The 24,363-nt window shown below is 48.8% G+C and overlaps 1 protein-coding gene across 3 annotated transcripts in view; it reads right to left on the bottom strand.

Annotated features, from left to right (window-relative positions):
• OPHN1 (oligophrenin 1) overlaps positions 1-24,363 on the bottom strand; it is a 68,532-nt gene that overhangs the window by 27,859 nt on the left and 16,310 nt on the right. For all 3 annotated transcript variants that reach the window (XM_040614749.1, XM_040614751.1, XM_040614750.1), the window contains exons 2-7: positions 19,452-19,547; positions 14,271-14,332; positions 11,526-11,597; positions 2,562-2,663; positions 1,452-1,562; positions 612-716 (exon numbers count right to left, since the gene is read on the bottom strand). In XM_040614749.1, the coding sequence (XP_040470683.1) occupies positions 612-716; positions 1,452-1,562; positions 2,562-2,663; positions 11,526-11,597; positions 14,271-14,332; positions 19,452-19,547 (548 nt within the window). The remainder of the gene's footprint in view (positions 1-611; positions 717-1,451; positions 1,563-2,561; positions 2,664-11,525; positions 11,598-14,270; positions 14,333-19,451; positions 19,548-24,363) is intronic.

Raw genomic sequence — 24,363 nt, 5'->3', positions numbered from 1 at the left:
ATCATGCTACACTGCTTGGCATGAAATAATTTTTAGAGTCACGCCAACACAGGGTACAAAATCAAGGCATTTTTATGGAACAACACTTAGTTAGACAAATTAACAAGCCAGCAGCAAACTCAGATTGGCACAGATTTATGGCTGTTGTTTCATGGTAATGAGGGCCAGCCATGAAAGTCTGAGGATAAATGAAACAGGACACAGATATTTTACACCATGAGTATACTTAGCCTGCAGAGGAGCTTACCAAAGCATGAAGTAAGCCGATACCATTAAGATCAAGATTGGAGGCCTTTTTAAAAGACATGTACAATTTTGATCTCATGAAGTTGGAAGAAATTCTCAGGCTTGTTTATGCACATGTTAAATGATACAACTGCAATAGCCCCTTCTAGACATAGAAAACCACTGTAACAGCACCTGCAGATTCTCTTGTGCAGGAGAGGAGAAAATACATGGGAACTGAGGAGGAAATAACTTTATCTGCACCTCCCACAATGCAAACATGGACATTCTGTTTTGCATGGAAAAGCCTTGCCACCAGAGGCGTTTAAATACAAATAAGAATAGAAGTCACATGCAAAAAATACTTCAGCTGGGCAGGAACTCACATTCTGCAGGCTGAGCTGAAGCTGCTGTTTATAAGGGAGGAAATCCTGCGTGAGCTCAACTGTCAGGTTGTTGTAAGTAAAGAGGCTGTGGAGAAAAGCCAGCACCTGAAAAGGAGAGAAAGAACACAGATCAAACTTCTCTTCTATATTTCTAATCAGGGAAAGATAGACAGAAAGCAAGGTTTCAGAAATCACATATACAGAAATATTTTTTTTTCCTCACAATTTTGGAGCGACACCAAGTCTTAGTATGACTTATCCACCGCAATGTCCCTAAAGCCCAGGTCTGCCTCCCACGCATCTGTCTCAATAAAACACACCCAAAATCCAAGACCCTGCTGGGAGAACAAGAGCAGATCTGCAGATTGCTTGTCCGCAAGACCTACATGATCCCATACTTAACTGTGTCTGGCGCCAGGGCAGAGCCACCCACCCAGGGCAGGGTCCCTGTACACAGCCACGAGTGGGTACCACTGCAGCCTGTGCCACGACAGGTAAGCAGACCAGATGACAACTCCTTCCCTCTGAAAAGAGCTAACACTTACCAAGCACAAGGTGTCCAAGTTAATTCATAACAAGACCTCTAGCTACCTACAGCGTCCAGCCTGTTCCTCAGGACTGACAGATATGAGAAACTAGTCTGTGGCTTCACGGTGCTCCAGCAAACACCACTATGGCTGTTAAGGTGCAGCAATTCACGTGTGCAAGGTTAACTTCTGCTCCATCAGAAGACTCCCCAGGACTGAATCCAACGTGGTAACTCATCCCTTCCTGTGACTGTCAGCAACTCAGCATATCTAAGCATCAAACACAAGGCCTGAAAGAAAAGGAAGCTCCTACCGGTTCAACAATACTGAATTTCTTGCTTTCTTGTACTTCCTGGATCTGGTACACATACTCAAGGGAGGACTCAAAGAAATTGTGTCTCTCTTTGTCAACCTGAAGGTCAGCCTGGAAGAAAGAGGGAGAGGTGAAAAAAGAAAATAAATCACATCTAGCCTGACAATATTTGACTAGCATTTTTCCATCAGCCCACAAATAGTTCTGTCCTCACTTAAGAAACAGCCTGCCAAAGGGGTCCAGCCCAGTTTTTCAACACTTTGCACAGAACCAGAAGACTGGAACATTGGCCATTCTTCTCAGGTCTGCCCTTTTCTGGCTCCCTTTCATTTATGGATCCAGAACCTTACCCCAGTCTGCAAGGACAAGGCTTTCCTGAAGCATATTTTTTATTTTAGCATAAGCTACTTCTTCACCTGTAGCCCTGCATGGATGAGGACAAGGCCACTGGCAATTCCAGAGCTGCAGCACCAGGCTGGACAATGTGGCATGCTGTGTTACCACAGCTTACACAAACTTTGCCTTGCAAAGATGCTTGTAGGTTGATCTCACAACTGGTTTGACAGATTTGATTTGATTCAGCTACTCTGATGTGGACTGGAATGGCTGCTGGGGCTTTCCTTTCTTATTGCAACATGCTTGGCAGCAGCAGCAGCTGGAAAGGGCACCCCCCCCACCCCCCGCCTGCTGCTCACTGCCACCGGGCCTGCTGCCACAGCTGCCCCTGCAAACACCAGGAGCTAGGCAGGAAACTATGCAGGCAAAAAGAGTAATAACCAGTTTCTTCTCGGCCAGATCAGTTTCCCAAGCCAAGTGAAAGGGTGGCCAATCCCCAGCTGTGCCAGTATAACTGGTCACTGCCCTGTACTACAAGGGCAAGAACAAGGAAAGACAATGCATAAAGCCACTACACTACTATTCAACACACTAAGGAGAACTACAGTCTTGATTTCCCTGGTCTTATTCAGAGAATCTAGGCTTTAGGCAGATTTAATTGCTTATCAATTTCAACTGGTTACTGAAAGGGATGATTTCCCCCCCTTTTGTAAGATCTAGAGCAGCTGGTGGTGTTGCTTCTGGACCCAACTCTGAAGAACACTCCATACATACCTCCTGCAATTGGGATTCCTTCTTTTTGGAAGACAAATGCAAATGGCGATCCAGCATAGAATAAAACTTCTCACCATCTTTTTCAAACTTTTTCTTCCTTTCCTGTAGATGCCAGAGTTGAAGAAGAACCAGCTAATGGCATTTTCCAGGTAAGAACATGCAACAATACCAAGATATTTTGTGCAATGCGGTATTCCCATGGAAAAGTTCTGGTCGACCCAACCAGAACAGGATATCCCTTTCCGTTTGCTTTGCTTTCACAGTTCGTTGCCATCATTGGATTTAGTTATGCCTCAAGACCAAACTTTGGCAATATTTCGTGGCACAAGCACTTGACATTTTGTCATGTTAGCATTGCAGCAAAAGACCCACTGATGGGGTATTGCTCCCCCCCATGCCCCACCCCTCCCCCCCCCCCCCCCCAAGCTCTTCAATGTCAAGTAAACTTGAGACATACTAATACATCAAAGACCTATTCACCATTTGCTCAGGTGCACATAGTTCAGAAACAACTGGGAAAATAATGTCAGAGACACATCTGGGATAAGAAAAGATTTGTTATGAGTTTGGCAATTCTCTGTTTTGAAGCTTTTATCATGTGCTTCTGAAAAGTACCAGAACGAAAGCAGATGACTGGAAGGGTAATATGTGGGAGGGAAGTCATCATCTTTTTATTAGCAGAGGTGGAAAGAGAGATCATGAACCTTGCAGTCAAAACACACAAGTTTTACTGCATAGCGCCCAGCCCAAATCCAGCGCAGGGGAATGCTGCCTCAAACATAGCTGTTTTACAATACACAATGTAGAGCCTTCACCTCTCGGAGGTCCCCTGCAGACAGTCTGGTTCTTACTGACCACTTGTAGAACTCAAAGGTGCCTACCACAGGCATGTAAACATGATTTGTTAAGAAAACAAACTGTGCAGGAACTACTATAACAAAAAGAGCTGTTTGCACTGGCAAACCTGAAAGGGTAGATGTCTACAACAAGAGCAAAAAAAGACATTTAAGAACAAAACCCAGAGAGAATGCAGGGAGAAGCCGAGCTGACAACCACGCTGTATGCTTTGCCTTACAATGACTGTGAAATCACAGAGGCAATCAAGAAACAACCATGAGTAGATGCCAGGTTGACAAATACCCACATCAGATGATAATGGAGCCATTAGTGATTGCAGAGAGGCAGTTAAATTGCTATAATAAGGAAATTCCAGCCCTGTAACAGCCTCAATGCCAGGTCCAAGCAGCTGAGAACTAGTGTATCCATACTACAGGGTATGTAAAGGATGCCCAAATCCCCTGCCCAGCTTTTGAAAGCTCAAGAAAGTGGAAAGCAGAGTTAGTTCCAGGCTCCTGTGGAATTAATGGCATCTTTCAACAATTATGTCCCGAAAGCCCTGACATCCTGTTTCCTTGCCCCCAATCAGAAATCCAAGAATAAACAAACACCAACGCCACCACAAAACAGAGCAGATGGACTCTGCCAGACTGGTGGATATTAGTTATATTCCTCACAAATTCAGTAGTGACTGCAAAGTTTGAAGCTGCATTTCCTACATGAAATCCTTTCTCTTTCTTTAGTTGCTTCACCTGCCATGAAGTTCTGCGTCCCCATTCCACTTACACAGACTACTTGGTCTGTCTAGCAGGATGTCCTACACGGCAGGATGTCCTACACGGCAGGATGTCTGGGGTCTCCCAAAACCAGTACTTTGGTTCAGCATGGTTAGCCCCTGCCTATTCATCTGCTTGCTTCTCAGCCCCTTGCTCACAGCAGCCACTACTGTATTGCCCCTGGAAGCAGAAAGGTTATTTTCTGGTGGGTGCACACAGGGAGACACACAGCTAAGCCAGATCTCCTGGCAATACCTATCTCAGCCTTTGCTGAAGCTCCAGCTTGCCATCAGCACCCAGGCTCATGTTGGTGGACACTGGTTACTTGGAGGCACCTCAGCCAAAGGGCAGATAAGCGTTCCTGCCAGCTGCCTTCCTATGAAAATGATTTCTCACCCAACAAGAGAGTCCAGTTTCTCTAATCCTTGCACATTGCTATTGTGAAAGCACAATTAATAAGGAAAAACGTAGAGGCACCAACTCCATCACCCCTGTTTATATTTAACTGTCTGGAGTAGGGCACACTTAGATCAGCAAACCCCTTACCCCAGTAATTACACCTACTGCCTTACAGAGACCCTGTAAATACAAGCTTCTTTAAGGGAAATGTATCTTCTGGTATCATCCTCTGTAGTATCAGCGATATTGTAACTCTGTGTTAGCAAATTCATGCCTCAGAATAAAAAGAGATCCATATCAAATGCAGAGAAGCAGAGAGTCTTCCAAGGGTAAAACCCAATTTAAGCAGCACCGCAGCTGCGGAGCCAATGCCAGGAAGGACTGTCAAAAACAAAACACCACCCTCGTGACGAACACCCCTGGTAAATAAATCCAAATCCAGAGAAGCAGAAGTGTTTGTGAAGCAGCAGTTACCATGTCTGTAAGGTCACACATCTGGATTGTCTGTCTGTGCCATTCATTAGATGCCTAATGCATCCAGGAACGTAGGCTTGTTTTCATTTCTGTAACAAGGAGTCACCAAACCCCAAGGCCACAGATATGCAGTGTAACACAGCTGCACCAACAGCACCAGTGGCTGACACAGCACTGTGGGTTTGCAGCTCACACCTCTCCTGCTGCCGGCGTCCTGCATCTCGGAGAGGATGGCTACACTGGCTGCAGGTCCTGAAATCCCCTGGTGATGGAAAGCTAGCTCTGAACCCCACCAACAAGACCTCAACTATGCAGAGGTGGTCTCTCAACACAGCAAGGGATGGTGCCAGCCCTGCTCCTGCACTTGAGATGCTGCTCCAGGCATCCTTCCTGCCATGATGCTAACAAGTGGCACGTGTAGGGCCACTCAGCCATCCCCACCCTGGTGGAGTGGCCATGAGGCAGCCACACTCCAGCCCAGAGCAGGGACCAACCTCTCCTGCCCTCCACCATCCATTCTCTGGCTGGGCAGCTGCTCATCTGCCCCAGGAGCTGCAGGAAAGCACGGGAGCAGCTGCCCACCGGAGCCTCGTGCTGCCACAGCCAGGCACAGCAGACGCTGCAGGCAGCAGAGCGGTGCCAGGCAGGGCAGGGGAATGCAGCAGCCTGAGAGTGCATGGCTCCCGTGCAAGATGAGATCTCACGCCCAGGAGAGGTGATGTTACTGTGGGTGTCCATGGTGTCTGAGCAGACAGCCACAGGACCATGAACCCACAGGAGAGACCACGAGCTATGGGTGGCCGCAGCGCCCATGCAGACAGACACAAGAACATGAGCCTGCAGCTGCAGGAAGACCACAAACCGGGACCCACACAGCAGCTCTGCCACCAGCTTGCATGGGCAGCACCCTGTGGGAAGACATGGCCAGTCCTGTGGCAGAGGGTCATCTCTGCCGTGGAAAAGAGAAGTGAAAAGGAAGAAAAAGCCTAGGGGAGCAATGGAAGAGTTTTTTCTGCAGCAGGAGCTCAGAGGCCAGACAGCAACTCCTTCAGGGAGCATCTCCTCCTCTGCTAGCACCTGTGGGTAGGCAGGGGCAGGCAGCTGTGCTGGGGGTGGGGAGCGCCAAGCTCTTCCCAGGGACCGAGGGCATCAGGAACAGTGTCTGAGATGGACACCAGTGTGCAGAGCATGGCTTGCTCCTGCAAGAAAACTGCTGCCATGCAGAAAGAAGCACAGAGCAGAATGACATTTTTGGCCACTAAAAGGGGGTTTGCCAATCATTTCCCACTCTGGCTAATTAACATATAACTGAGAAGCAGAAGGATGAACTACAAATCCCTCTTGAATTGTCAAGCCAAGGCTTCTAACAGCTTGTTGGCTGCTGAACAGAGCTAGCCAAGACAAAATACAACACAGAAAAACCACCCAGACTGAAGCACAATCTGGAAACATGACTACAAATTAGTTCCTCATGAATATTCAGCAAAGGACAGCATTACCTTCCCATTAAGATTTGCCAAGCCCAAGAAGCCACCCAACTTTCATTTATTTGCTCATCAAGAGAAAACGAGCCATTTGCACCTGAATGCAGGCAGAGTTGTGCAGCAGTGAACGAGGGTGCTCTTCAAAAGCTTCGCTCTCTAAGCTTCAGCAGATACTGCTTTAACCAGAAATGAGCAGGAGTCCTCAGAAAAGCACAGGCTGCCCAGTCCAGCAGTCAGTCCACCAGCAGCTTTGGCTGGCTCTGCGTGTTTGAGGTCCTGGCCTGTACACCAGCCGCTGCTGCCAGGAGCAGGGCAAAGCTGGAGCCCCTTGGCTGCTGCTCAGTGCCAGCCTGAGTGAGAGATGGAGCAGCTGAGGACTAGAGGGGAAAGGGGCAAATGGACTTGCCAAAACTCTCTCTTAACCATTAGTTGCTAATTAGGATCCTCTGAAATTCCCATGCAAGAAGAGGCAGAGCGAGCTGCAAGTAAGAAGCCCAGTTCAAGTGGCTACTTCTCTTCTTCTTAAAGAAGAACAACCCAAAAATCAACAAAACTCTTTGCCTGCTGGGAGCCTCTGCCTCCAAACACACCTGCAGAGGTTCAGGTGGGAGATCAGCACCCAGCAGGACATGAACAGGAGATGGGTGCGCAGTCAGTGTTGGGTGCTCCTGGGGTCCCCCCTGGTCATCCCTGCCCACATGTCCTTGTTCCTGTTGCCTCCTCAGAGCAAAGCTGCAATGTGGCTCTGAGCAGAGCCTGGAAAACACCACAAGTTGAAATATTAAATGTAATTATTAAATATAAAATGTAAATATTAAATGAATGTACTCCTGCTGCATTTTCTACCTCAGTTTTCCCTGTTTTGAGGAAGGGAACAATAATCCTGCTGAAATCACAGCAGAGCTACCACACTCACAACATGGATGCCCAGTAATGAACACAGTGACGTGTTAACCGTCACTCATTAAAGAAGACAGCACTGAATAAATTCAAACCCCAAATCAGTTTGGGGAAATCACAAGCTGTTGCTGGAAAGCACCTAACAGGATGAGATGGGCGGTAGGCTCTGCTTCAGCTTGCAGCCTCATCTGGCAAGTGGCAGAGGGAAGAAATGGAGAAAAGAGAAATATGTTCACATGGAAACAAACACTTCATGCCTGAGTTTAACTAATTTTTATGATGCATCAGCACTTAATACAAAAAAAGATAATTTCTGAGAAGTAAAATGCTGTTGAGGGTTGTAGGAAGAGTATTTCTATAAAACCACACTCAATTTAACCTGGTCTTTTTCCCTCATCCACCATGTTCTCTCAAATGCTCCTGTGATCTTGCTTCCACCAAGATTAAAGCAAGTAGGACTTGCTGTCCTTCCTTTCTTTTAAAATTATTATTAATGAAACAACAGAATTAACTAAGTGCTTTTAGGAATACATGTCATCTCCTATGTAAGAACTTTTTGAAAAACACTGGATTTATTCAGCATCCCAGAGCATAGTAAACATTCCTCCTGCAACTTACAATAAGTCAAACAATTTTTTCCCCTCTGACTTTTTTTGTTTTGCTTTGTGTTTTCATTTTTGTTTTGGGTTTTATTGTTGTTTTTTTTAAAAAAAAAGCTGTCTCCTTCCAAGTGGAATTGGAATGAAACTTTCTCTATTCAAATCCTCCTAAACTTATGGACCGCAGCAAGGATCTCAACAGAAGTACCCCAACCCCAGAACAGAGCTTGCCTACAGTGTGAGCTGAAAGCCAAGGGCTTTGCCAGGGGCTGCCGGCAGGGTGGGAGGGACAGGCACCGTCTGTGTGCGGGGCCCCTGCGGCAGCATCCAAGCTCAGCCCCACCACGCCAAGGGGATCTGTCTTGCAAGAAGGTGAGGAGGGGCTTTCCTTAGGCTGCTGCAGAGCTGCATCTGCTGCTAAACATACGCATCACTGCCACACAGCTCTGTAGATCAAAAGGAATGTGCACTAAGTAACACCATACTCATCTGGGGCTTCGGGCCACCACCAGTCCTACCATGCTGCCTCCCACTCCCGTTTGTAGTGAGCACACCCCTGTAATTACCCCTCCTTCCCTTGCTAAACAAGAACTCCATCACCACACAAGCTACCCCTCTCGTTTTCAAACCTCACAGTCAGGCACGGCTTCACCAGGCACGCCTGGGACCCAGACAGCTTCTGCCAAACAGAGATGGCACGTGGCACAGAATCCACTGAGTTCATAGCCTGTGTGGACCGAGCACAGTCTAGCCTCGTGAATATGAGCTAATGTGAAACGAAAACTTAGACCACCCCAGGCGCTCTCCCTTAGTAATGCCTGCACCTCCCTGATACGATCCGTGCGCTTCCCAGTGCTCACTGCAGCGTCGATCATGCTGGTTCTTTCACTTGCTCACCAAATGACTGCTGCACCCCCAGCCGTGAAGTCTTACCGTCTCTTTAGACTTCGAGCAGAGTAAGGGGCCAGGGGCCAGGCTGAGAAACAGGTCAGCTCAGGGGAATCCTGGATCCTCTGCTTTTATTCTTGGTGCCTACACATACAAACTTCTACCAACAAGTCACGAGAAGAGCAATGAACCCATGGGTCTGCGCCTAACAGTGGAAGGCAGCTGGAGGGGGGCAGCTGCGGCAGGTCCTAGTGACACCCGGGGGCTCCCCTATGTGGGAACACACCATCTGACCAAGGAGACTCCATTCAACCCCAGGAAAATGGGTTAATGCAGACTCAGATGTCTTAGTCAGACTGACTGGCTGCTCTCCAGCCACAGTCATCACAAAGACCCAATTCAAAGGCTCTTCCTATCTGGCTTCAGCATCTTGAAAAGAGAACAGAAAACATCTCACAGAAGGCAGCTCTGCCAAAATAAGGGAAATGAAGCAGAGGGCACAAATTCTCTGTGTCATGTCTCTGGTCTGCTCCACAGCCTGGCCCCAGCCTCTCTCCCCCTGGTGTAAATCAGGAAGGATCTACTCGGGTGATGCCAGTCAGTGGAGGCGCAGGAGAAATGGAGGGGGGTGCCTTGCTGACAGAGCACCATTGTGAGGAGTCCTCATTTGTATTTCATGCCTTCTGCTGCGGGATGTGAATGACCCGGAGGAGTTCTGCAGGCTGGCAAGTGAAGGAAGGCTTTGTGCCTGAGGCGATGCCCAGAGGATGCAGCCCAGCGGGACCTGCGCCAGTGGTGTAGTGCGGGCTCCTGTCAGGAAATCATCAGAGGTGAGGGCAAGGGTCTGGAGCACACTGCGGCTTGCTCTGAAACTTGCACCCACTCAAGGCTGCAGGATGACATCAGAGGAAGTGTTACCTCCCCGTGCATCCCCTTGGGCACACCTGGAAACGTGGTGGGGTGCAAAGTGCTCCCCAGCAAGCTCCTGAGTGTGAGCACTTCTGCTGAACTGTGGCAGAGCCCACTTCTCAGTGAGGTGCCCCTGACACCTTTGCGGTTCACGTTCCTCATAAGAAACAAAAATCAAAGCCAAACCACCAAGACTCCAAGCCAACGGCAAGGAGTCCCTATCCTCCACCACCTTTAACTGCTTCTGAAGAGCATCCTGCCACAGTCACTGCCCAACGCCTCGACCCTGCCCCATGAGCAGGGAACAAGGAAGGGCTGTAAGCTGCCAGGTGAATCCATGTCAGCGCTCAGAGCCGCTCCGGCACTACAGCACCAACCATGCTGAGACACATGCCTGCCAGCCAGGCACCGGCCAGCTCGGGAGCAGGAGGCAGGGTACACAACCTGCGGGGTGGGAGGCAGCATGGCTCTGGGAGCAGAGGCTCCAGCTGTAGACAAAGTAATCCTTACACACCTCAAGGGCTACCCATGAAGAAAACAGCCTGAAGGGTACTTTAATACTGTCATCTTAACATTTGCAGACTGTTGCCCTCTTGACTTAAGTGTTCCATAAACACAGAAGGGAAAATAAGCTTGACCTTGTCCCCATGACTCCTTCCCCATGACTCTTTTCTAAATATGTGCTGGCCCTACCGTTAATGCAGACAGATCAATGAGGAGGGAGTTTCTTCTCAGCCCAGGGCACATCCCCATGCTTGTAATTCAGAGGCCTGCTGCAAAACCCACCAGCACAGGCAGCTTCACCAGCACCAGACCAACGGCTGCCGCCTTTGCCACGCTGCTGCTGCGGCTTCTCAGAGAGGTGTTCTACACACACAGTTGTACAGGAGGATTCTGAAGGGCAGGATGGTGACCAAGTATCTTTTCTCAAATCCTGTATTTATTAAACGTCAAAGACTCCAGATGGGCTGGGCTGAATCCAAGCCCCAAGTGTTCTCCAAAACATCTCCATTTCTGAGCTGGTTCAGAGCCAGCCCCATTTCAAGCTGCTGCCGAGTAATGTGGAACCTGGACTTCTTGATAGCAGACAAGGGAAAAATAATCTTTTCTGCTCAATATGTGCAGGATTTGCTTTTTATAGTTTGTTTCTTTAAAAGTTTGCTCCATCTGAAAGACTCATTAGATGCTTTATGTAAATATTTCATAACAAAAGCCCTATAACTATAACAAAGTTCTGACTGCCAGCCTCTGCTGCTCTCTCCCCCTCCTGCTCTAACATACGCTTATCTGAAGAAAGTAACTTATTCTCAATAGCACTGAATGAACAAAGAGGAAAAGAGAGAAAGCAGCAAGGAGTATACCCTGATCACCAGTTGAAGCAAGCACTCCTTGTTCAGGATGGAGACAGTGCTGGAATTAGGCCAGAAGAGAACCCAAAGAATTCAGGAAAAGGTTTTGGAGCCTCTTATGATTGAAAAATCAGACTAAAAGTTGCAGCATGGACTATCTCGTGCCAGCAGCCGAAAGCCAGTATTAAATGGGGAAGTTTCTGAGAGCATGAAGTCAAAATATGGTACAACAATTGTCTACTTTTTAAAAACAACAACAAAAAAGCCAAATCCAGGAGAAAAAACTGAATTTAAACATAGCAATAGAAATCAAATCTGTTTAAATTCAAAACAAACAAGCAAGCCTTACCTTGGTGAACCCTATTTGCTCCTTCCGAAAGTTTTCCAAAGGTTTGATCAGCAAATCACTAGCGTTCTGTACCTACAGAGCAAAGAAAGAAAGAGTTTTATTACAAGACACAGATTAATTTCCTCCTAAAGAGAGGCTGATCACGGCCAGAAGCCAAGAACTCTTAGATTTTAATGTCTCTGACTGCAAACCTGTTCTCTGCCTATAAGTGAAGTCACTTAATCCATCCGTACCCACTTTTCCCCATCTATAATACACAGAAAACCCCAATCATGGCACACAAGGCTTTGGGGGACATCCTGTAGATGACAGACAGGTTTCCCCCACACTGCCACCTTCCCTGCATGGCAAGCCATTGCCCTTTGCCTGAAATGCTGTGTTACCCCCATCAACCCCCTGCCAGAGCAGCAGCCCTCTGGGACACCGGTCCCCTCACAGTCCTATCCATGCCAAGGCAGCTTTTGTCCCTGCCAGCTTCTCCAGCTTCAGAATAAAGCTACGATGGACCCTCGCAGGCCTGTAACGCCCAGCCCAGCCATGTGGTGTGTCGCTGGCACACTGGAGCAAGCCCCTGGTGAAGCACGGCGTGCGTGGCCCCTGTGCCACAGCTCGGGCAGGACGATGCTGTCAGTGACAGCACCTGCCCCCTACCCCATTTTAAACGAACCACTGTCCGTATCACACATGTGAAGGACTGAGAGAACTGATGTTCAAAGTACACTGGCTGCTGGGTGAGCCCTCTCCAGAAGCAGCCCCAGGAGGCAAGGCTGTTTGTTTATCTCTCCACGAAGCACAAACCAGAACCAAATATATTCTCAAAGCACACTGCAGATGACTACTTACTTGTCAGCTCAGCTGGGTCCCTGCCTGCAGCGAGCTGTCCTGCCTGTTCTGACAGGAGGGAAGGAAGCAGAGGAGACATGTGCTGCAGCTGCCTCCTCTTGGCTGCTGCTGCCAGCTCCTCTGCTCCAGACAACCTGTCATACTCCCCTCTGCCACCAAGGCACACCACTGCACTAGCCCTGCTTTCCACAACAGCATCTGCCCTTGTCTTTAATGTGAAGCTGTGATGGGTAAGATTCTGGAGCAGGATGTGCTCAGTTGCTAGCATCTCCCAGTGACCACAGCAGATGCTCATGCTGGTGAGTACACTGTCAGAAAGTGGCTGCTGCAGTCCTGAAATGAGCTGTTTTCCAATGCTAAAAAATCCATAAGAGCTCAGCAAGACCATGACGGGCAGGAGCTGCTTCTCAGAGAAGGTGTGATGAAGGCCGCAAGCTCACACGAGCAGAAGGCAGGGCTGCAGCAGGCTGGGGCTGGCTGCCCACCATGGCTTTCTCATGGTCTGGCGTTTCTCACCACAAACAGCACTGAGCTTGATGGCTCTAACAACATGTCTCTCAAATAAATTATGAGCTTTCCTTCTCCTGAGATCCAGCCAAGAAGACAAATGACAGCAGGTTATCTGTCATGGCAAAAGAATAACAATGACAGCTAAGGAAAAAGGAAAGCCAGCGCGTGTCTCTTCCAGTCCTGTCAGACGTCTGAAAGATGCTTTTCCTGGGACATATTCTGTGCTCCCTCTCCCTCTCCATGAATCCACAAGCAAATGCACCCCAGTTTGTATCACTGGCTCCAACTCCACCTTGACACAGGGAAATGACTTGCCGTCTCTTCCCATCCCCACTTCTACTGCAACAAGCTCTCTCCCATGCTCCAGAGAAGGGGATACAACACTACACTGCCACAGCTGTTTAGTTTTAATTTAAAGCTGATGAACACGGTGACAATGAAACCTCCTGAGTGAGCTACTGTAAAGAACTGGTCCTACAAGTGGAGGGGGGAAAAAAATATCTTTAGAAAAGTTGGAGAGCATCCATGATCCCCGAAACAATTCCTTCGACCCACTTACCCACTGCCAAAGGAGCCATTGTACCTGGGATGTAACTAATAAAGAAATACCCTAATGATTTCGTCTAGCCTCTTACCAGTTTCATCCTGTTCCCTGACTGCCTGCGGACCTGCAGAGCAGCTGGTGGCATCCCACTGGCACAGCCACCCCTGCGGCACTGGCCAAGCCAGCAGCCTGGCACAAGCTCTCATTGCTGCACGAGGCAGAGGGAAGCAGAGCCAAGCAGCACATTCCTGGCATGCTGTAAAAGCTCTCTACCAAACCTAACCTTCGTGTATTTCCTGGAATTAGGAGTGAAACGGGAAGCCAACACTTGCTGTGGAGGGGCAGAGAGCACAATGCAGCAAGGGACTGAAGGCAGCATGTCGCCCAACCAGAGCTGTGCTGGCAAGGGCAGGGGCACAGGGGGACCAGCGTGCTTGCACCTGGCAAAAATGGCGCTCAAAATACATCACGCTTCTTATTCTTTAACACTTTGTTTCATCACAAAACCAGCTTGTTGCCAGCTCAAACACACCTGGCTCTGCAGAGCAACCTGCTGCAGATGGCAGGATCCTGGGACTGCATGTCTTCCTGGCATGCAGGAGAGGTTTTGGACACTGAGTGGGACAACCTCTTGCCCTCCCTGCCCAGCACCTCCCCTCTGCTACTCAGGGCCCATGGCCATGGCACTGTGGACCAGTTGCGGTTCAAAGCACAACACTTCCAGTGCTCCCAGCTTCCCTCTGATGGGAAATGTCACACCAACTTATGTGGTGCCATTTGGCCGTGATTTAGGATTTAAACATTGTGACGAGGCAGTAATTACCAGAGCACATTTCAGATCATCTTACCATCATGGACCTCTCCAGCTCTACCTCATGGAGCAGCTCTGCAAACTCCTTAAAGGACTCAGCTGTAAAGAAAAGAAGAGGCTGGTCAGTGGAGCCGTGATGTGGCACTGGCGCACAGGACACACGTTAGGGTACCCAAATCTGGCTGTCCCCCAGAATCGCCAACTAAAGGCTTGCCAAAAAATGGAGAAGAGGAGGCCCCTTTTCGCAGAAACTGAGTGAGGCAAGGACATCGGTGAAGGCTGGCCATGAGGAGTACTGATTTATGCACTGGGGAGGTGGGCCTCCCGGCTGGAGCAACGAGAGAGCCAGCGCCCTGGGAAGGGAAGAAAATGTTAATTATCTGTCATTAGGCACTATGCTACAAAGCTGGTAAGGCAGGCAGCAGGGAAGGGGCAAATAGAGGAAAGGGCAGCCTGGGGCAGCAGGGACCGCAACACGACAGGCTCTGCCACAGCGGAGGACTGTGGGCAGGATGGGGCTGCCTGGATGGCTGCCGGCAGTGCCAGAACAGGCCCAGCACCTCTGCCCAAGCTGGAAGAGCTGCAGGTGCTTGCTAGGACCAAGACAAATCTGTCAAATGAAAACAGCCCAGAATGACAAAGATTACATTCAGCTACAAGAAGCACAAAGTCCATGTACCTACAAAGGAGTGGCAGCAGGTGTAGAAATGGTTATAGACATTGACATCACTCCCTAAAACGTTAAAAATTAAACAAAAATATCTCATTGATCACCACTTCTTAGAGTCCAACTACAGCAAAAATAACATGAAACCTGTCCTTTAACAAACTGAAACAACAAGGTTTATTTAGCCTGGGAGGAAAAAAAAGACAAGGTAGGAGTGGTGGGGTCTCCCCATGTCACCAAAATCTCGGAATGAAGAACTTATCAACACCAATGTGATATAGATAAGCAGACTCTTCTTTATTGATGGCCGGGTGTGAGAGTGAGTCTCCTCACGATCAACGCACACCAAGCTTCAGAATCACACACCATGTACAGAACTTATTCATACATATTCATTAAATATTCATGCATAATCATAGTATTCCCCAAAAATCATTAACACACCCTCCTCCTATATGCGATTCTGTGCAGTAAAGGTTAGAAAAGTCTAGAAATGGGTCTGGGGTACTATTTGGGTAGGTGGTATATGAGTCAGTGGTCGCGATCTCCCCCTGCCGGAATTACCTTTTACTAAAGTTCACGGTTTCTCGGCAGGTAACTACAAGTTGTTCTAGTCGACTCTCCCCAGTTCCCATTAATTCTATATTCTGACATTTCAATACACTTTCTACATACAGAAGACTAGTCAAATACAAAGAAATCTGTAAAATCCTAAATTTGTTACCTAAGTTTTAAACAATGATTCTAGCCCATTCTTCTGGCCTTGGTACAGGACTGTACAAAGGATTTCATAGCAGCTTTTACTGTGCAACTACAAGTTTCATCAAAATATATTTCTTATCCCTCTATACTTCTATTAAAAATGATTTTATAAAATCAAATAAAGTCAATTAATTCTAACTTACTAGCAAATCTGTAACACCCACACCAAGGGCTATCACCAGGAGGGAACACTCAGTCCTTGTCTCTGCCCATCACAGGAGAACACAGGAAGGGGCTGAATTTGTGGCAGAGGAGAAAACCTCTCTCACCAGAAGAGCACTGAAATGAGAAGCACTGCAGAAGTCTTGGTTCTCCAGAAGGCTGTAAGACAAGGCTGGGCAAGCGTCTGCCTACACATACAGTGTGGCTGTGTGCTGAATGCCTGTGGGGAATAACCTAATTGCCCCACCAAACCTAGGAGCTACCTGGGAGCTGGCTCACAAAGGTTCCCACAGTGCCACTCACCACCTTTGTGCAGTGGGAGCCGCACCCTACTTGGCTCGAAGCTGGGGACTAGTCCAGTGAGCCTCATAAGCACCCTTGCTCTGCCCTGTGTTAAGTACAAAATGGCTTTGTAAAACCTACAGGAGTTCTTGGGCTTGCAGTTCAGACCCTGCACTGGCTGTGAAGCACACGGAAGCACTTCAAAACTGGTAAGCAATTTAAAGACTGTCTGAGAATGAAGCAAAGAACCTCAGAAGCGCCTGGCTGACATCACAGCTCTTGAGCAGGATGGCATCCAGAGCTCCAGCACGCCTGGCTTGGCAGGGATAACACATGAAGGAACAAATCAGGCTTATAGTGAGGCATGTACAGTAACGGCTCATACCACAGATAGGGGAAGAGGATGCATTTGTGCTCCACCTGCAAGCTGAGGGCCCTCTCCCCTCATCCACAGCTGGTACCTTAGGAGGAATACCTGTCCTTCTGCTAAAAAACAGCTGTAATGCTGCTGCGCAGCCAGCGAGTACAAACTTCCAGCATTAAGAGGTTTCACTCTGCAGTTGCCGAGACAGACACAGAAAGGAAAAACCACAGCCTCGTGACACAGTGCCTCAGCTGGCATCATCAAAACATAACCTTCTTGATGAGTCAGTAATTTCTGAGTTCTCTATCAGAGCAAGAGCTTCAAAGCCCAGCACATGCAATGTCCTAATAGTTCATTACATTTGACCAAAGGGCTGACATGCTGACTTTCACTGTGGTTACTCAGGACAATGTAAAACCTGAAGTGTGTGCAGACACCAGGAGCCCAAGCCAGGAAAGGAATTATGACAGGGAGAAAGCGCATCCTGCCCTGAACTTACAGGGAAAATGTCAGTGCCTAAAATTTGCACTAGATGGGTTTTGGTTGGGGTTTTTTTGCTGTACAGGAAGAGCCCATGCACACATTTCCTGTCTGTAGTCACAGAGCACCCACTGGATTTGTCCTTGCACCACAAACATGTGGCTCAGGCTACACCCTGCTGCCAGGCCAGCAGTGTCCAAGAGCACTGGGGTGGACCCATGCTACTGGCCTGGGTCAGCACTTGCAAACCCTTGCAGAACAGAGCAGGGAGGCTGCCTGCCAAGCCACACCTGGGAACCACCTGGGAGTGACTCAGCTGGCCCAGGCCAGAAGCATGCCAGGAACATCAGCTGCTTACAACCAGAAGATTTCAGGTTCCCATGCCTGGGAGGGACAGAACATGCCATCCGATTTCATTGCTCCGTTCATCTCTGAAGGAGCTGCTGATTTGGGTCCCACACGGGTGTCTAAAGGAGGGACCGCAGCCACTGTGTAAGGTGGGTGCGTCTGTAACTATTAACATCTCTGGGGGAAAGTGCTGCTCACAACTGACAACATCAATCCAGCGTCTGTCATGACCCACACTTGCAGTGTTCAAAGCCATCACCTGTCATGCAGAGGTGTCAGCCTGCCCTCTGCCTACATAAAAAGAAAGAAGTGTACCACCAGTTATATTTACAGATCAAACACCTTCCCTGAAGTATGATAAGAAGTGCTTTTGAATGTTTTGCTTCGTTCCCATATCCTGCACATCAAACAAGCTCCTATGCTCCCACCCAAGTCTCTGGAACCCTTGCAGGAGACAGAAGCTGCTATGGAGATGTCAACACCCTGCTACTGTTGCAGGAATAAGAGAGCCTTGCAAAGCAGCTCAGCCCCAGCAGACACTGCAGGGTTTGGTGTGGGAGGAGGAACACAGCACAGGTTTTTTCACAGGGGAAACCAGGGACCAATCCTTGATGAGGCAAAGCAAATATTCCCCAACAAAAACAGAAGTAGAGAAACACAGTTTCACCACAGTGTTTTACATTTGCTGTGATCTCTTCTTGCTCTCCTCTGCCTGCAATCCCCCTATTATCCTCTGCCACTTCCAGCAGTCTTCCTTGCCTGATGAGTGCCACGGCCCCACCACACTGTCTCACTGCACCGGGCTCTGCTCCCCTCCCACAGCCAGGCAGTGCAAGAGCATAGGATGTCGAGCTTTGTCCCTTCTAGCCAGGAGAAGGGATGCTCCTTTCCTTGGGCAGCTGTTTGCTTCAGATCCCTCTGCTCCCAGAAGGAGCTTTTAAAAGGCAATGTTTTCCCCTCCCTTATTCAGATGCATTCAGAAACTCAGCACTTCTCTTGACATTAGATTTGGAGGCTGACTCATTTCCAGCAGGCTTCACCTAGAGACTTTCCATAAAGGAAACCAGATATTGAAGGGCAAGCTACAATCTGCTTTAAATAAAACCCAGAGAACAGGCTTTACTTCCTTCCCCTTTCAATGATGGCCGAGAGACCTGACATCAGCAATATCACACTTGCAGTTGCTCTTCAACAACAGCCTGACAAAAGCACTTTTTCTAGGTGTTCTTTTTCCTATGTTCAGCCCCCAGGAGCAGCCTGGCTAACACCCTGTGCCCCCCACCATGGGCAGCCCCATTCCCTCAGGTTCCCCCAGGGTTTTGTCCCATGGACCAGGGTCAGACCCTCAGGGCTGTTGTCCCTCCTGCCAGTTGCCCTGCTGCCGCCACCACTGCAGCACCCACATCCCTGCCCTGGCCATGCAACAGCACTAGCTAAGCCAAGAGCAGGATTGATTTGAAAAGCACTGGGTTTAGGACACTTAGGCCATTCAGCTTAGCTCCCTGAGTGCAGCTGGCAGCTGTGTAACCTGCACAGTTGCACCAGGCTGGCAGGGATGTAAAACGGCTTTAGCATTGCTAATCCCGAAACAGATTAGTTTTGGGAAGTAGTACAACGCTCATGCCACAGGCTCCCCTGCTGCAGAGACTGGTGATTATTTTCCACACAACAACACATCCAGCCATTCATTTTTCCCAGCAGTTTGCAGCCTCATCCCTTTTTCAGGGCACCACGGGGCAGCTTTGTTTTTGTAAGGCGCTTTCAGCAGAGAGCAAAGGTAGCTTTAGGAGCAGCACCCACCTGGATGGGGAGCTGTGACCAATGCTCAGTAACACATGAGCTCCCACCCCATCTGCAGCACTGGGAAGTGGGACTTGCTGGGATGCCAGCATCATGTTGACATCCTCCCCAGTGCCTGGCAGCACAGAGCAAGGCTGGAGCTATGGAAAACCTCCACAAATTATCCGCTGAACTGGGAATGTGAAACTCTACCCATGAAAGTACAACTTTGTAAAATATGCAATGGAATAGCTGACTAGCATCTGAGGAACCCGGCTCCTGATGCTGTTTAACAACCATCACCACAGGCAAACACCTAAAGAAGGAATAGACTTTCTCAATTACTGAAAGTTTGGATGAAAAAGACGACTTACCAATGTTAATCTCATCATCCGTTAGTGTGTCACCAATAAAGTCGAACTGAAATGACTGCAAAGTCTGGGAGAATTTCTGTACTGCCGATGAGTAACCTGGAAAAGAATAGAGCAGTAAGACTGTATATTTTTGCAATTGTTACACAGAAGCAGCAAGTCTTAGAAATTTAGCCTAAATGGAACAAAACCATAGTGAGGCTGTTAGAAAAATCCATATGCATTATGAATTTAAGCACTTCAGAAGAGGTTGCAATGTTAATATCCATTAGAGGCTGCAGAAAGCGTTTGTTTTGTTTTCTTTTTCTTTCTCAGTGTTGTTGAAAATGCTTCTGCAATACTAATGATGCACCAAATCGTACAAACAGCCGATCAATAGCCTCATGTCCTGCTACGTACAAAAAGAGACACTGACACATTTCCTCTGCAGGAAAACATGCAGCTTCACATGCAGCATTCACCAGCACTGCAGGAACGTTTTCAGAGAAGTAGATATCCCCGGTGCCACACATGCATCTGCACAGCTCCTCAGAGCACAGAGGCTGTCAGACAGGCTTGTCACTGTTCAGAGTAAATTTTTTCATTATACGGGAGGAAAATCTGTAGACTCAGAAGATAAACGTGGGGAAGATGACAGGATTCAAAATAACTGCTCCTCTTTAGGGGGTCACAGACACAAACAGGCCCTTGGGGGGCTCAAGCTATGCTCATCAGAGAATCTGCAGATGGCCCAGGGACCTGCTCCTGTCTCGCTGGTGAAGAAACGCTCACTCTTGAAGCAAAGACACTTCCTGATGGCGGTTGTAGCTCAGCCCAAATTATTTTTGGACTTCCCACAGAATTTTCTAGCCAAAAGGATCCTTTGTGTCTTTGTGCCCTGTGCGGCTGCTTCACAGCTTCATCAGTGGCTTCGTTGTTGTGAAGGCGTCTGCTGACATTGGCAGAGGAGCTGCCGCTGGGACGGGGCAGTGACAATGCAGCAGACCCCAATGCCAAAATCACCCATATGGTGACAGCTGCAACAGCCACAGGTAACACTTTACTGCACAAGAAACCAAGTCCTTTTCCCACTGGCAGAGCACAAGAGCACAATGTATTTGATAGCTTCACACCAACCACATCTTCCTGCGCAGTTACGTGCTTTTGGGGGGCGTTAGTCTTTCTCCAACAGCAAATACCTGAGATACAAACAGGAGGCTGAACTTGCTTAACCTTAGGGAATAGAGTGTAGACAATAAAACAAAAGTAAAGGAATAATTTTATACTTTGATTTGCATTGCTATTTTCCCTAATTTTGGACTACAGCTATAGGCACAGTCCCAGGCTGGATTCCTCTGGGGGGATCCACTGGAGACAGCACTTTCTGAAATTCAGGAAACTGCAAAAGTGTAGCAGACATCACAGCACAGGCATTAATGTGCAACCAGCTCACAGTCCCCTGCTTTGCCAAACCAGGGGAAAGAGCAACTCTGTGTACATGGGTGCTTTTTTTTAATTTGTCTGTTTGTCTAAAAAAATTAAGACACGCACCATCATTTTCGGCATCAGTTGTTAAAATCTAGGCGGAAAGTAATGGCCAAAAATGAGATCTGAATTAGTGAGGAACTGTGTCTGCACAGTACAGCCTACCCCCCTGCATTTCTAGCCTGAGAAAAATGGTGATTCTGGGTATATTTTTGTTAATTCTTTTCCATTGCAGACTCAGTGACAGAAGAACTTACGACCATGGTGGCAAACATGGAGTTTTCTAAAACACTGCTACGGAGGGGAGAGAAGAATTGGACAACACTGAATTGGGCATTGGGAAAAAAAATCAAGTGGCCTGTGCAGGATCCCGACAGGTCCCCAGACTGCTCTGCTTCCCCTGTCCCTAGGTCAGGAGCACTCGAGGGCCCCTGAGCAAGCATGGCATGCGGGGACAGCCAGGTCCCTGGCCTGGGGAGAAGCACAGCCTCAGAGTGCACAGTCCCCCTTTTCCCCTCAAAAGCCTCCTTCAGCAGTTTCCTCTGATGGGTCAGACCTTTGTTCCTGAATGGGCAGATTCAGGCCTGAATGTCGCTATTTACCCACAGCTGCTGGGGGGCTGAGAGTGTGTAAATGGGTGAACTCCAGCACAGAATGATGTCATTGACTTGATGGAAAACCTCAGCAAATAATTCACTCTCAGTCCCCTCAGCATTCGCTTCAGGCTTGGCCAGAGGCTCTCATTCAGCTGTCGCTCAGGGGAATCTGTTCATCCCTCTGCAAACCCTCATCATCTTCCCTGGATGCTGCTGATGGCCCCCATCTAGCCCCTCCTCGCTCCTTGGCTATGTTGATTAGTGGGTGAACTTCAATCACTCCATTTGAACACCCACCGAACCCAGCGCCAAGTTCCTGAGCAGCACGTCCAAAAGCCAGCGGTACCCAAGGCTCATCGCATCCCACCCTCCCACACCCCCAGCCAGCATCTGTCTGTCCCCTCCATGTGTGCTGGCTGCGGGGGTGGTGAGGAGGCACCAGCCAGCTCTGGCTGTGTGCATCCCTGTGAGCCAGGAGCATGGCTGCACACACAAATCCCACTCACAGCGCCTGGCAGGGACAGAGGGTTTGCATGCACCGTTTTTCCGTCGTGTGTGTCAGCACAGCATTTAGCCCCAGCATCAGAGAAACGGTCCTTGGCAAGCTGCTTGCCTTTTGCTTTTATAGTAACAGGGAGTAGGGCAAAGGTTTGAAAAATCCAAACACAATCTATTTTAACCAGAAAAAAAGAAACAGTATAGCTGATTTAAGGTACATTTTCCTTTGAAAATTTTGACTGGCCAGAAAGTTTAGCTGCTAATTGTCTAGCAGAAGGAAATCCAAGTGGACATGCTACAAGCCACACCTCACATTAGCTACATAGTGGGGAAAAAAAAAATAATAATGAGCGCCCCTTAATTACTCCAGTGCTGTTTGGGTTTGCCTGGGACAAGGAATTCTTTTTATTTCGGGGAGCCATACTCATCCTCACCTTCAGCAGTCGGATATAGGAAACCCCAGCTGCCAGCAGCGATCATGTGCATTCCACCCGGCTGCGCTGCCCAGAGCTAATGGTGGCTGAAGGTGGATGGCCATCCCTGCTGTCCCACACCGAGGTGACAGCCACCAAGGCCATCCCTGGGGTGGCCAGGGAAGCCACCTGGCACTGTGCAGACCCCACCACAGAAAAAAAAAAACAAACCTGTGGAAGATGTAGGGTTAGGAAAGGAGAGGACAAGCCAGAGGGAGAGCCAGTGCTGCGAACGCCTGGCGTGGCTCCTGAGGAGCGCTTAATGGAAACCAGACTCCTACAGACCAACGTGACTCGTCCCTGTACACGTACAGAGTCTTGGCTGAACACCAGCTTCTAACAAATCCTATATATATACATACATGCAGGACAGGCAGCATCAGATACTGCTATGGTATTATGGGTGGTGTTATAATGATGGGGTGTTTATTGGGAAATTTATGTAGGGACCACTCTGGCAGCTGACCCCGCCACAGTGGTGCGGCTGGCAGCAGCTGCCGAGGGAACCCAAGATGCTGACGCCAGGGTCTGTGTCCCCGCAGGGCCCAGCAGCCAGGACAGCACCAGGGCCTGGTGCAGAGCATCGCCACATGCTGCTCAGAGACACTCATCAAGAAACTGCCCCTTCCCTCGGTGGCACTTCGCCTGCGTCACTGTGACACCAGGGGATGGGCCAGGACAGCGGTGGCTGGGGAGAAAGGGATGAGCCATGGCCACAGGAAAGCAGTGTGACAGCTGGAAGGGTCCACCAAGGTCAGCAGCTGGAGCTGGGCAGGAAGAGATCAGCTGTGTGGAAAAACAGGGCTAAATCTCCACACTGGGACAGATAAGCCCTTATTCTCCCTTGTTTTAACAGCCACTCAGAAATCTTTTCCCTCCCAATACAAACACATGGCTGTAAAATGCCCCCTCCTTTGCACACCCAAAGCCTGGCCGGAGGGAGAGGGTCCGGGCTGGAGAGAGGCAGCTGCAGGGTTGCCCTGCTCACACAGCACCAGGAATGCATGTGCAGAGCCAGACTGTCACTGAAGGAATAACACTGTGCTTCCAAGGCAGGGATATCACCTCAAACGGCATGCAAAGCCTCAGCACTGCCCGGCAGCCCTGAAGGACCCTGCCTGCTCTTGGTACAGCTCAGCCTGTTTCTGTGGAAACGCACCAAAATGAATTTGACCAGGAATCCTCTAGGACTCTTCTTCCTTACAGCATTCATTAAGCAATGCCAACTTTCACAATTTGCAGTTACAATAATTTACTCTTCTAGTAAAAATAAACTCCCATCTCTCTGCACAGAATAACCCCAGCCAAGCTGTGCCTGGCAGGAGGGAGGGAAGGAGTGCCAGCTACAGCCACGCTAGTCTTAGGAGGTACACAAAGAACTTTTTGGTTGTATTTATGTATATATAAACACACCTCTAGAGACTGCAGCTATTGAGGATGTGCCCCACAGACTGCTCATGAGAACCCCTGCTAGGTTTTTGCTTTCAACCTTTCACAGCAACCATCAGTAACCAAAGACCACAAACAAAAAAAATGTTGCTATCTTTGCAAAAGCCACGGGCCTCTGAAAAACCACCGATTACAACCAGAAGCCCTAAACCAGGTTGTGGTTCCGCTTCCCCCCCACACACCAATGCTTAGAATTTAAAACAGAAGAAAACCATTGCCACAGGACAGATCCCACAAGGGGCTGCAGCCCCACACACCACCTTCATGCTGCCATGGGGACAAACGGGCACAGCTGGAGAATGAGGCACAGTGGTGCTGCTTGAAGGTGTGCGATGTTCAAGATGTCACAGATGCACATCTTTAGTTAGCTTTACACTCCTCAGAGAAGGGCCCCACTTCTCCAAGTTTCTGTCTGTGTGATTGCAATGGTCCTTT

The sequence above is a fragment of the Falco naumanni genome, chromosome 14 (genome assembly GCF_017639655.2).
Source record: "Falco naumanni isolate bFalNau1 chromosome 14, bFalNau1.pat, whole genome shotgun sequence".
Taxonomy (NCBI): Eukaryota; Metazoa; Chordata; class Aves; order Falconiformes; family Falconidae; genus Falco; species Falco naumanni.
Note: the sequence above shows the minus strand (reverse complement) of the source record. Positions and strands in the feature narration are given on the sequence as shown.